This window comes from Trematomus bernacchii, unplaced genomic scaffold (genome assembly GCF_902827165.1).
Source record: "Trematomus bernacchii unplaced genomic scaffold, fTreBer1.1, whole genome shotgun sequence".
Classification (NCBI taxonomy): Eukaryota; Metazoa; Chordata; class Actinopteri; order Perciformes; family Nototheniidae; genus Trematomus; species Trematomus bernacchii.
The window spans coordinates 60,065-74,669 of NW_022987477.1; the positions used below are offsets into that span (position 1 = coordinate 60,065).

At 38.6% G+C, this 14,605-nt stretch overlaps 1 protein-coding gene across 1 annotated transcript in view; it reads left to right on the forward strand.

Annotated features, from left to right (window-relative positions):
* Window positions 1–14,605, forward strand: part of esyt2b (extended synaptotagmin-like protein 2b) — a 57,380-nt gene that overhangs the window by 35,938 nt on the left and 6,837 nt on the right. The window contains exons 9-16 of the mRNA XM_034150304.1: window positions 854–1,030; window positions 1,519–1,601; window positions 3,505–3,553; window positions 3,645–3,734; window positions 3,821–3,916; window positions 8,065–8,139; window positions 9,394–9,480; window positions 10,615–10,764. Of these exons, the coding sequence (XP_034006195.1) occupies window positions 854–1,030; window positions 1,519–1,601; window positions 3,505–3,553; window positions 3,645–3,734; window positions 3,821–3,916; window positions 8,065–8,139; window positions 9,394–9,480; window positions 10,615–10,764 (807 nt within the window). The remainder of the gene's footprint in view (window positions 1–853; window positions 1,031–1,518; window positions 1,602–3,504; window positions 3,554–3,644; window positions 3,735–3,820; window positions 3,917–8,064; window positions 8,140–9,393; window positions 9,481–10,614; window positions 10,765–14,605) is intronic.

A 14,605-nucleotide genomic window follows, 5' to 3' on the forward strand; every position in this document is an offset into this window, starting at 1 on the left:
ATGAGGTGCAGCCAGGAAACTGTCATCATCCTTACGACATTAAAAGCAAATATATATGTGTGTGAATTCCCCACCGATCCACAACCCCTCCAGCATCAGATGTACTGCTTTATTTTGAATATTTATATATATTTTGACGGATGAAGTGTTTACAATATACCTCTTTTATCTCGGTTAGTTGAAACGCTCAGTGCTTCTTCGGGGAATTCTTGTTTAGTGGCTTAAAGTGTTTTATCGTACATCTCGTGGGGTCTGTTTGTGTTTTATGTAAAATAAATAAAGAAGTTATGAGGGTTTTGTGGGTAAATCACAGCATAGAAACAGATCTAACTCATCCATGAAGACACTGATATACACCTGAACATCAGCAGGAGAGGACTCTTTAAAGTAGAGACACTACATACTGATATACACCTGAGCATCAGCAGGAGAGGACTCTTTAAAGTAGAGACACTACATACTGATATACACCTGAGCATCAGCAGGAGAGGACTCTTTAAAGTAGAGACACTACATACTGATATACACCTGAGCATCAGCAGGAGAAGACTCTTTAAAGTAGAGACACTACATACTGATATACACCTGAGCATCAGCAGGAGAGGACTCTTTAAAGTAGAGACACTACATACTGATATACACCTGAGCATCAGCAGGAGAGGACTCTTTAAAGTAGAGACACTACATACTGATATACACCTGAACATCAGCAGGAGAGGACTCTTTAAAGTAGAGACACTACATACTGATATACACTCTTGCATTACCTCATGAAACTCAGTATGTAAAGTGGCCTCGAAGTGTCAGCAGCTTCCATTTCAGTGGGGTTTTTTTGTGCTGTGTTTCTCCACAGGGGGTCCTGAGGATCCACTTCCTGGAGGCTCAGGATCTGGAGGGGAAGGACACGTTTTTGGGGGGTCTGATAAAGGGAAAGTCCGACCCGTACGGAGTCCTGCAGATCGGGAACCAGCTGTTCCAGAGCAAGGCTGTGAAGGAGAGCCTCAACCCGAAGTGGAACGAGGTTTACGAGGTGAAGCGTCCTGAAATAGAGACACGGATGGTTAAAAATGACCTTGTTGAGAAGTACAGGACATATATATATATTTTTAACACTTTATTTATTGTTTTTTCTCAAACATAACACAATAACAGGAGAAAATACAGAGTACAGATGCAGGTGCTATAGACAAAATAATTCAAAAAAACAATTATGGCAAAACAATAATGATAATAATAACATAAAAAGACCATTACAGTAATAGCAATGACACAGATAAACCAAAATACACAACGACATGATAAGACCGAAACAGAAAACCCCTGAGACCGTTCAGGAAATATTTGATATGGAAAGATTCACGAACATATTGAGGGTCCAGGAAGGGAACTTTGAGTCCAAATGGGAAAAATTGGTTTAATATAAAAGAAAAATGAACGACACAACTATCTATCTATCTATCTACGTCTACAGTATATGACTTTGTAGAACTAGCACCAATAAGTCCTTTTCTCTTTCAGGCTCTGGTGTACGAGCACTCGGGGCAACACCTTGAGATCGAGCTCTTTGACGAGGATCCTGACAAAGATGACTTCCTGGGAAGGTGAGTTCCTCTCATTTCCTTCCATCTTACACTTACTTCATGAGTTAAAAAAACGTCCTTTTGCACCCTTAGAATAGTGATATCTATCGACCGACTGCTGGTCCCTTTCCAAACGGAGAACATGCACTTACACTGATTATTAGTCTGCTAACGAGCCAGAAAATGTTTGACATTTTGGAGACGAGAGGAGTTTCATAAAGGCAAGATACAAAGGTCAATATGTGATTCAAATACTAGGGTTTATAACTTCTGGTACAGTACATGACATTTAGCTGTAGCTTCTATCCAAAGCCAAGTACAATAAGTGCATTCAACCATGATCCTGAAGGTACATTTACTCTCTATAAACCCAACTGGATTAGGTGCATTACCTTCACTTAAAGCCACCCAAGTGCAGAGGTGGGAAGTAGTGGAGTACAAATACTTTGTTACTGTACTTCAGTACTTTACTCCACTACTTATTTTTCCTTTGACTTTTTACATTTTGAACCCAAATACCTGTACTTTCTACTTCTTACATGTTGAACCCAAATACCTGTACTTTCTACTTCTTACATGTTGAACCCAAATACCTGTACTTTCTACTTCTTACATGTTGAACACAAATACCTGTACTTTCTACTTCTTACATGTTGAACACAAATACCTGTACTTTCTACTTCTTACATGTTGAACCCAAATACCTGTACTTTCTACTTCTTACATGTTGAACACAAATACCTGTACTTTCTACTTCTTACATTTTGAACACAAATACCTGTACTTTCTACTTCTTACATGTTGAACACAAATACCTGTACTTTCTACTTCTTACATGTTGAACTCAAATACCTGTACTTTCTACTTCTTACATGTTGAACCCAAATACCTGTACTTTCTACTTCTTACATTTTGAACACAAATACCTGTACTTTCTACTTCTTACATGTTGAACACAAATACCTGTACTTTCTACTTCTTACATGTTGAACACAAATACCTGTACTTTCTACTTCTTACATGTTGAACCCAAATACCTGTACTTTCTACTTCTTACATGTTGAACACAAGTACCTGTACTTTCTACTTCTTACATGTTGAACACAAATACCTGTACTTTCTACTTCTTACATGTTGAACCCAAATACCTGTACTTTCTACTTCTTACATGTTGAACACAAATACCTGTACTTTCTACTTCTCACATTTCCCAAACAGGCTGGTTCCTTTAGTTTGAATGTGTGTTTGGTGGCGTGATCATTATTATTTAGAGTCATTGCGTGCCTATTGATTTGAACACGATCCGTGTATCCATCATTTCCTGGTCTTCTCTAAAGAAGAGGGACCAATGAAAACGTTGTCATGTTGCCGTTGTTCAGCATGGAAACATTCATTAGCTAACAATGACATTATTGTTCTATTAATATAAAGGGAGGTCAGGTACTCTTTAAAACAGCTGCTAGTTATGGGTACTTTTTACTGAAGTACATTTCAAAGCCTCTTTACTTTCACTTGAGTAAAGAAGTTTAGTCAGTACTTCTACTTTCACCAGAGTATTTTTAAACACTAGTATCTGTACTTCTACTTGAGTAAAGGATGTGTGTACTTCTACTTGAGTAAAGGATGTGTGTGTAAGATGCAGTCGAAACAGGTGAGTTTTCAGTGATGGAAAATTGTATTTGACCTTTTCAAAGAGTGTCGTATCTCCATGGTTTACAGGGAGAAGTGTTAGCAGTTTAAAGTAAAAGGAGGTGTTTCCCCACCACATGGACAAGGTCAATAGATTTAGCCTCGAGGCTGTAACGTTGCACCCCGAGTTGCATCCGATCGATATCTGGACCTCCTGTGTTCGGATCAATCGATGGGATTTCTCTCCTTACTCCTTACCGAACAAATCCCAGTAATTATGTGTCATCATTCACAGCCTGATGATCGATATGACGGAGCTGCACAAAGAACAGAAGGTCGATGAGGTACAGCCGACTCTGTGATAGCACTTATATTATTTACTTTCTTAAAGGAAAGAGTGGCTGCTCAAATCTATTCTTTGTGTCACTGTTATAGTGGTTTGACCTGGAAGAAGCTCCCACTGGGAAACTCCACTTAAAACTAGAGTGGCTGTCTCTGCTCGCCACGCCTGAGAAGCTGGATAAGGTACAATTATTCTCGCTTTAAACAGAGTACAAATACTGTCTGCCATCTTTTTCCCCTGTGGTAACTTCCTTCTCCCGTCCAATCAGGTGCTGAGAAGTGTGCGAGCAGACAGGAGCTTAGCCAATGACGGGCTGTCGTCAGCACTACTGGTCGTTTATCTGGACTCAGCGAAGAACTTACCTGTAAGAAAATACAGTGTTTGCTTTATTCTGAAACTAGCAGTGCTATTGTGCACACACATACACACATACACACACACACACACACACACACACACACACACACACACACACACACACACACACACACACACACACACACACACACACACACCACACACACACGCAATTACGCTCTAATCTCATTAGTCCTTTGCAGGCTTCTTGGTCTCTTTAACACACACACACACACACACACACACACACACACACACACACCACATCTAGCTACTCTCTGAACCAGTTTGGTGGGAAGAACCAGCTTTGCACACGTGTTTACATATGGATTATTGGTCAGTGTGCAGCAGCGTTCCTTACTGTTAAAATGCTTCAGTGATCTCATCTGTTTGCTTTCTTTTGAATGTGTTGCTCTTTGACCTCCAGGTGAACCGACTGTAACAAACAGGGCTTTTATTATCTTCCTCATTATCTCCGCTACCGCTATCTGATTTTTATGAATGTAACTTCAAGCGGCAAACAGGTTTAACGATTTTAAACGATTAATTCATTTAAACTCAGGGTCAATATTTATGTGGCTGTTGGCAGACCTTGAAATGTTAGCATATTTTACGTGGACTTCCAAACAGTGTTGACGTATCAATACATACAGCTGAGTCAGACAGAACAATGGACCTTCATATTAAGCATCCTTCACACTCATATGGGATTTGGTGGACTGCATAACTAGTTAGGAAAACAAGCAAAAAGTACTAGAAAGTTTAGAGAAATACAAGCTAAAGTAGTTTTTATTTATTCATTCCCTCCAATTACATAATCTCTATCCACTATATTATTCAGAAACACTGATTGGAAGTCTACATAAAATGTGTCAAATGTTCTCTTTTAAGGTTATCTAATGCTATTTGAATGCTTTTTATAGACCCGTGCAGGAATGAGACCTAAAGCCTTTTAGCATTTTAGCACGACAGTGTTTTGAAAGTCCAACATTAGCCACCTTTAGCTTAGCGGTGGTGACGTGAAGTCATGTGACCGAGCTGTAGTTCCTTTATAGCCCAACATTAGCCACCTTTAGCTTAGCGGTGGTGACGTGAAGTCATGTGACCGTGCTGTAGTTCCTTTATAGCCCAACATTAGCCACCTTTAGCTTAGCTGTGGTGACGTGAAGTCATGTGACCGTGCTGTAGTTCCTTTATAGCCCAACATTAGCCACCTTTAGCTTAGCGGTGGTGACGTGAAGTCATGTGACCGTGCTGTAGTTCCTTTATAGCCCAACATTAGCCACCTGTAGCTTAGCGGTGGTGACGTGAAGTCATGTGACCGTGCTGTAGTTCCTTTATAGCCCAACATTAGCCACCTTTAGCTTAGCGGTGGTGACGTGAAGTCATGTGACCGTGCTGTAGTTCCTTTATAGCCCAACATTAGCCACCTTTAGCTTAGCGGTGGTGACGTGAAGTCATGTGACCGTGCTGTAGTTCCTTTATAGCCCAACATTAGCCTCCTTTAGCTTAGCGGTGGTGACGTGAAGTCATGTGACCGAGCTGTAGTTCCTTTATAGCCCAACATTAGCCACCTTTAGCTTAGCGGTGGTGACGTGAAGTCATGTGACCGTGCTGTAGTTCCTTTATAGCCCAACATTAGCCTCCTTTAGCTTAGCGGTGGTGACGTGAAGTCATGTGACCATGCTGTAGTTCCTTTATAGCCCAACATTAGCCACCTTTAGCTTAGCGGTGGTGACGTGAAGTCATGTGACCATGCTGTAGTTCCTTTATAGCCCAACATTAGCCGCCTTTAGCTTAGCGGTGATAGTCATGTGTGGTGACGTTTAAGTATCATAAACATTGATATTATTTTCTGCAATAATACAAAATCACACGGCTTTTTGTAGCAAGAGTCCTTGTGATGCTAACTTCCAGGTCTTCCTACACAAACACCGCACCACTCTATTGCACCAAATGTCTTTAAAGCTACCTGTGAAGAACCCTCCATCTCATAACTCCACCTTTCTGTCTCCACCCTCCTTCTTCTCCACCTAAAGAGCGTCTTCTCGGGCAGCTTAGGGTGCGGGAACTTAAGTGAGAGGAGAGCGTCGGGGCTAGTCTTTTATGAGAGCAATACCTCCGAGTATAGAACCATATTTGTGAGTTGTGCATCCTGCTAGTGTTAGCATTAGCGGTGTGCGCTGACGTGGGTTTGAGAGTTTCAAAACCTGCATCTTACAGCATGTGTTAGCTGCACGGTTCGAGTGCCAGATAACCATTAACACTAGCTTCCACTTCTAAAGCCAGCTTGTTAGTCAGATACTGTTTAGTGTGAGGCTGTGATTTACAGTATCTGCTGAACAAAGAGCCGCTGGCAGAGCTCATCAGGATCTCTGTCTGCATTAGCGAGCCAATTATTATGTCGCTGCACAGATACAGAGCGCCTGCAGGCTGAAAAGGCCACAAGTAGCTCCTCCAAAAGATCCCCCAAGGAGATTCCTCATTATTCTGTTTTCATCCTTCGCTCCCTGCAGAGTCCACAGCAGCAGCTCTTTATTGATCACCCATATCCTTCATATTTCCACATGTTTTCCTGGGTTTATGCCCTCAAAACCACGCCCTACCACTGCCATCTTACTAACTATAGGTGTGATTTTCTCCCTCTCGTGGCTTAAAGAGCAACCTGTCAGATTTCACCTATGACGGGTTGAAGCAAGTGTCAGTCTTTAAGGCGCTGAAGGTAACGTGGGAAACATGGTTTGCATGCACAGATCACACCTGAGTCCCATCTGTGCACCGTCCAGCGTCATGTGGTTGTCACGATTATCAGTCCTTTTTTAAACGTAAGCATGAAGGTGGATGATTGCATTGTTTTGTGTCCTTGTTGTGGGGTTTTATATCTTTCCTAACGTGCATGCAAACGTCTAATACTGCACTCGACTATCTGTATTGAAACTGTGGTCACTGTGTGCATATCCAGATGTCCTTACACGTGATTTATCTTGCATTTGAAGTGAATTAGGTCAAAGGTTTTATACAGCAAACCTGAATAGCAGCACAGCCAGGTTAAGGATCTGATAATGGAGCAGGAAGTCTTCTTAGATTTAGAGAGCGGTCCAGTGCAGCTCATTCTTTCCTTTAAGTAGTTCCTGGTACTTTTAATGCTCCCATTGTTAAACACGCAGTGGCACTCCCATCAGTCCACACTGAACTCACTGCTGCATTGTGTTAGTTTCAGAGGGAACATACAGTACATCCAATAATACACTCTTTGTTGACCTAAATGCAAAGCTACGTGGCTAGGCTAACTGTATGGTTCTTTTTCCACCAATTGAGATAAACCTGATGTGTACATTTTGTAAAATGTGCAGCGTTCTTTAATTACATCTATACTTGGAAGCTGTTTTGATGTCTTTTCTACCCAAATCCTTCCTTAAATAGGTCTTTCAGAGCAAAGATTCAGACAATGTTTGCGTATATTGCAGTTGTTGACGTCTCTAATTTTGACATTTGGATACACACCAGTGTTAGCCTTTCCAAAAGTCAACCAACAATTAAATAAATTGCACAGCTTGTCTGCTTCCACCAATTAAAAGAAGATATGTAAATTAGGTGTCATCAATGGTTACAGACACGCCAGCACAAGGGCAATATATGGAAGTAATTAGTCAAATAGGCTCACATGTTTGTTTAAGAGAGCGTTAACTTAGACGGATTCTAGAAGTACGAATATATATATATATAAACACAATATTTTTCACATTTTCGCATTTCTGCTGTGTTTTTTTGAGACGTTATAGGGCGTTTTTGCACCTGTTGGCCACCGTACAACTGTATTTATAATGGGTTTTCTGGTCTTTAGTGGTAGCATATCATAGAGAGGACTTGTGTTAATCCGCCTGAGTGTACAATGTGGAGCTTAAATCTAATACTGCTGGGAAGGACGTCAAATTAAAGTAAAAGAGAGAGGTTAAGCTCCTGTCTGGCAGATATTGTTATTCTGTAAGCAGTCAGAATAAAACCCAGCATGCTATAATTAAAAAGCTCTACAGTCTCCTTGTCTGCCTGCAGCCCTGCTTGATGAAACCACTGTGTGCTAACTGCTAAGCTAATGTTTGGCTGTAAATATGATGTGCGTTATGTCTTATAGTTCCTCCTCTGATTCTCTCACAGTCTGCAAAGAAGAGTAGCAGTGAGCCCAGTCCTTTTGTCCAATTCACTGTGGGACACAAAACCCTGGAGAGCAAGGTGAGGCTTTAATATCAAGTTGTCCTTTAAAGATTGAATACAGCGGTTTATTTGCAGGAATTCATGTTATTTTTTAACACACAAAGACTTATTGAAGTGCAGCACATCTTATTCTATAACCGTCCTTCCCTCCAGATTTCTATGATAACACTTTGTCTGTGGTATTTGAAGACGGTGAATAGAAGTATGATTACAAGAAAATGAGTGTTATAACCTCCAACATACCATAAAAAGTTGGCATTAGAGCTTCTACACTGACGCTGAGAGTTTACCACATATTTCTCATAGTCTGATATTGACTTCAAAATTGAATGTTTTCAGAGGAAGGAGCCCTTTGGGTGACCGATACATTGTTGATGCTTGAGTTTCACTGCAAGCATGCACTGTAATAAAATAAATAATAGGAAAAATGTTGGCAGTGACACTTTGAGAGATTCTGTGCTGCGTCAATAAGTCATTTCTCGTGGGTGGCAGTTTACATCAGATCCACAAAGAAATACAAATATTAATGAGAAGGGAAACAAGAACCAGTTATTACAGCATTTATTTATTTATTTTGTATGCATTTATTCATTTTTACACTCAACATTTTTTATTAGATTTTTGTATCGTTAAGTTATGATTGTTCAATTAATTTCTCCATTTATCTTTCATTCGTTTATTGATTATTTTATTTATTTATGAATATATTTATTTATTTTTTCATGCATTTATACTTAATTGTGTTGCCCTCCATGCTTGGCAACACACTACATTTCTTTGTGTATTTAATTATTAAGTTATGATTTTTAATTCATTTTTTTCTTTTTTTCTTAATCAATTAATTATTTTATTTATTTATTAACTTTTTTATTTATTAAATTATCCTTATATTTATTTAGGCATTTATACTTAAATATGTTTTCCCTAATCTAATTTATAAGATAATTATAATTTGTAGTCATGATTTTTTAATTTGAAGCCCATGCCGATGCTTACTATGTATAGCTATTTTTATTTAATTAATGTGTATTTATGCAATTTTCTCTACCATGAATCAGGCCTCAAAGCGACCACAACCCTTCTGTGTTTTTACAAAATATCCCTCATTGATATTGTTAAACATAGCATGGAGTAAATCAGTACTCAGCTGCACTTAACCAATGAAAATACTCAGTCTGCGTGTCGTTAAAGGTACCATTAATAGATCCTGTTGTTAATTAGCCTTTTCTCTCTCCTGATTAACTAACGAACGACTTCCTGTCTGCTTTAAAGATCCGCTATAAGACCAAGGAGCCTCTTTGGGAGGATTGCTTCTCCTTTTTCGTCCACAACCCGAAGAGGCAGGAGCTGGAGCTGGAGGTACACAAACACATTTATAACAAAACACATTTTATATATTATATATAATCGTCACACACAGAGGTGGGAAGTACTGGAGTACAAATACTTCGTTCAGTACATTGTTCTGGTATCAGTACTTTTCTCCACTACTTATTTTCCTGATGACTTTTTACTTTGACTTCTTACATGTTGAACACTAATACCTGTACTTTCTACTTCTTACATGTTGAACACAAATACCTGTACTTTCTACTTCTTACATGTTGAACACAAATACCTGTACTTTCTACTTCTCACATGTTGAACACAAATACCTGTACTTTCTACTTCTTACATGTTGAACACAAATACCTGTACTTTCTACTTCTTACATGTTGAACCCAAATACCTGAACTTTCTACTTCTTACATGTTGAACACAAATACCTGTACTTTCTACTTCTTACATGTTGAACACAAATACCTGTACTTTCTACTTCTTACATTTTGAACACAAATACCTGTACTTTCTACTTCTTACATGTTGAACACAAATACCTGTACTTTCTACTTCTTACATGTTGAACACAAATACCTGTACTTTCTACTTCTTACATGTTGAACACAAATACCTGTACTTTCTACTTCTTACATGTTGAACACAAATACCTGTACTTTCTACTTCTTACATGTTGAACTCAAATACCTGTACTTTCTACTTTCTACTTCTCTCATTTCCCAAACAGGCTGGTTCCTTTAGTTTGAATGTGTGTTTGGTGGCGTGATCATTATTATTTAGAGTCATTGCGTGCCTATTGATTTGAACACGATCCGTGTATCCATCATTTCCTGGTCTTCTCTAAAGAAGAGGGACCAATGAAAACGTTGTCATGTTGCCGTTGTTCAGCATGGAAACATTCATTAGCTAACAATGACATTATTGTTCTATTAATATAAAGGGAGGTCAGGTACTCTTTAAAACAGCTGCTAGTTATGGGTACTTTTTACTGAAGTACATTTCAAAGCCTCTTTACTTTTACTTGAGTAAAGAAGTTTAGTCAGTACTTCTACTTTTACCAGAGTATTTTTAAACACGAGTATCTGTACTTCTACTTGAGTAAAGGATGTGTGTACTTCTGCCATCTCTGCTCACACCATTGCTCTTAATGCACAGATGAAAGATGACAAGCACAAGTGCACCCTGGGTAATTTGACGGTGTCTCTGAGCAGCCTGCTGACGGAGGAAAACATGACGCTGACTCAGAGTTTTCCTCTCAAAAACTCCGGACCCAGCTCCACCATCAAACTGAGGATGGCTCTGAGGGTAAACACACACACTGCAGCACTAACTGAAAACATATTGGGGTGTAATAATATAAAATAATTGGAGTTTCCCCTCTCCTGTGGGGTGTTTGTGTGCATGTAAACGGTCTGCAAAGGCTCAAATCCCTGTGTTATGGAACATAGAGACATCACTACAGGACACTCGCGCTCCTATTGGCTGTCATTGTATGAGGGGCGGGACATCTCTAAGTGGTTGACCAATCACAGCTAAAAAATCAGAGCTAAAAAATAATAATAATATTAATAAAAAACAAAATGAAGGATGGAATTATCACATCAAAATAGTAATAATTAGTATATCTCGTTTTTTTGCTAACACTGTAATACTCTCCCTAAGCCTGCTCTCACTGCCTTGCTTTAGTGATGTTCAGTCAGAGGAAACATGGACAGATGTTCCTGATCTGCTGATTCATCACAATGCAGTAAACTGGAACTGATTTATTAACCTCGTAACAGATTATGATCTCATCCTGATGCTCCATTTCTACGCCATGATGTCAAGGTTTCTGCACAGCGATAACAAGGAAGATTGAACTCTTAAAGTTCTTCATAAACCTTGAAATGAGGAATTCTTGATTTCAGACGGGAGTTAAAAGAAGCAAGGTTGTTATTTCTAACTCTTTAATAAAGGGTTTTAGCCACGATGCTGTACTTCTGTCAGAAAGAGTCAGAAAGAGTAGGTTTAAACATCCAAGGAATTTTCCAAAACAGTTTTTTAAATCATCACCAAATTAAAAACAATACTATACTAATATACTATGCTATGCTATAACATGATATACTATGCTATGCTATAACATGATATACTATGCTATGCTATAACATGATATACTATGCTATGCTATACCATGATATACTATGCTATGCTATAACATGATATACTATGCTATACTATACTAGGCTAGGCTATACTATACTAGGCTATGCTATGCTAAACTAAGCTATCCTACGCTATGCTCCTATATTTTACTATACTATACTAGACTATGTTATGCTATACTATACTATGCTAGGCTATACTATGCTAGGCTATGCTAAGCTATCCTATGCTATGCTAAACTAAACTATCCTACGCTATGCTATTCTATACTATACTAGGCAATACTATGCTATACTATGCTATACTATACTATACTAGGCTATGTTATGCTATACTATGCTATTCTATGCTATACTATGCTATGCTATTCTATACTATACTAGGCAATACTATGCTATACTAGGCTATTCTATGCTATACTAGGCTATACTCTGCTATGCTATTCTATGCTATACTAGGCTATACTATGCTATACTATGCTATTCTATACTAGGCTATGTTATGCTATACTATGCTATTCTATGCTATACTATACTAGGCTATGTTATGCTATACTAAGCTATCCTACGCTATGCAATGCTATACTATTCTACACTCAGGGTTGCCAACTCTCACGCATCTGGCGTGTGACACACGCTTTCACTCTCAATCTCACGCTCTCACGCTGCCCAAACTATTCTCACGCCAAAAACAAGAATACGAAGACTAGAAACGGTTTTGAAAACTTTTGTCACAGTGATCGTCTTCTCAATAGAACATCTTTGATAATGTCTTCTGGCCAATCAGAATCATGATAACGGCGTGGTGTTGTTGCAGGAAGTCCCGACGGAGAATACTTTTGCGGTAGTACATCTCTATACATCGATACAACATTACGTGTTGATAGAAATCAACACGTAATGAAATAAGACCCCACGGTTTGATGATTGATAGGTGTGTGGGCTGTCTTTCATTTTGACACACAGAACAATGGGGGCTATCCACCCTTATCCACAATGTAAAGTAATTCACACAGCCTCTTCCCTCTTCTCTCTGTGAGGAGCAGCAGGTTCAGCTTTCAGAACAAAGTAACAAAAAACTAATATGGCATTCATTTTTTTAAATGTGCAGTAATAGATTTATTTAAATTTCTTCTCAAGAGAGTACCAGAATGTGTATTTTATGTTAGTATTTAAAAAAATCTCCTGGGGGAGAATCCCCCCCCCCCCCCCCTGCAGGGGTTGGGTTTTCAGCATGTCAACTCTTTCACCTGTGGGGAAATTGCAGGATTGGCTCCAGGTCGCCCTTTTATTTACTACAAGACAAATGTGCCTTTTTATTTCATACATTTCAATTTGGATTGAGACAGGGAAATAATCTAAACCTCACGCGTAGCGTTTCACTGTCGGGGGGAGCGTGTATGTAATTACATTGCAAATACTGACTTGAGCCCCACCACTGTATGGGTTAGCCCTACCATAGATTACCCAACAAAAATACTCTGGAGCGCATGCGCAGATCTAAGATCCAGTAGAAATGATAAAAAAGTAAAAGTCTGCTGCTTATTGTTCTACTAGGCCAAAATAGAGTCAAAGAGTATATGAGAGTGAGAGTGTGTTAATTAATATATTTGGCAGTTTGGAGTAAGTCTGTAGATTTGTGTGTGTGTGTGTGTTTCATGTATAGGCCTCTCACGATAATTAATTTTGTTGGATACATTTTCCCGGAAATTATTGCGATAAACGATAATATTGTCGGCACCGTTGTATGACCATTTTAGACCACTGACATAATGATAATATATAATAATAATTCAAGTACATCCTTTCAAACTGCTAGTCACATCCTCATGTAAATGGCAATTTATCGAGGTCAGAAAAGTTATCGAGTTCATTTTTATTTATCGTACGATAAGTCAATTAATTGCTTATCGCGACAGGCACACAATAAAACAGTGGAAACAAACATGTTTGACTTTCATTAGTGAATGAAACTGTGTGCCCTTTATAGTCTGTGTCCATTAATGTGTATTTGTATATATTGTATATATATCCTATATATATGCTAAGGTCCCGCTGCTGACACGATAGCAGTCATTTCGTGCGCATATGTGTAATTAAACCGAATTAAACCCATGATATCAAAATCTCACTCCAGCCAGGTACCCAAAGTTGGCAACCCTCTACACTATGCGACACGTTGTTATGCTATGCTATGCTATACCATCTAATGCAAAGCTACACTATACAATACTATACTATACTTTGCTATCCTATGCTATACTATATTATATTATTCTATACTATGCAATGCTATACTATTCTACACTATGCTACATGTTGTTATGCTATGCTATGCTAAACTAATAAGTAGGTTCACACATAAAACACATTTGCTTTGGTGTGTGTGCTGCATACATTAAATAGAAATGGTTTAGCTTATTTAAAAAATACAAGAATATATGTGCAGCATTTCAGGAGGAGAGCTGTGTTTCAAAATGAAGTAAAGATGAGTACCTCATACATCCTATTTTATTTTAAAGCTATCCCTTTACCACTCTTGGCGTTATACAGTAGGAAGCTGATCAGATTAATATTGACCGTCTGTTCAACCTTAAATCATTCCAGTTACCTCCTGATTGCATTGCCCTTTCTGACACTGAACATCCTCCTGTATTAAATCATCCTCTGATCAGATAAGGAAACGAATGCTGCCATATCGTAACATTGACCTACACTCAAATGGTGTATTGGATCACAACCAACGCATCAGGATTCATAACGGGTTTCCAAATTGCTTAACAGTTATTGAGCGCTCGAGAAGCAGACAGATGGCTCCTTAAAGGCTGTACGAACGTCCTCAAAAATACCCCGACATGTTCAGCTGGATCAGCAGATTTAGGACCACTTTATAAGATTGATTAAATATATATTTAATATAATGTAACATTTAATTATCATAGAATATTCAGGTATAATTTGTTCTACTTTATATCACAAAAATCTAAAAATAAACTTGAATA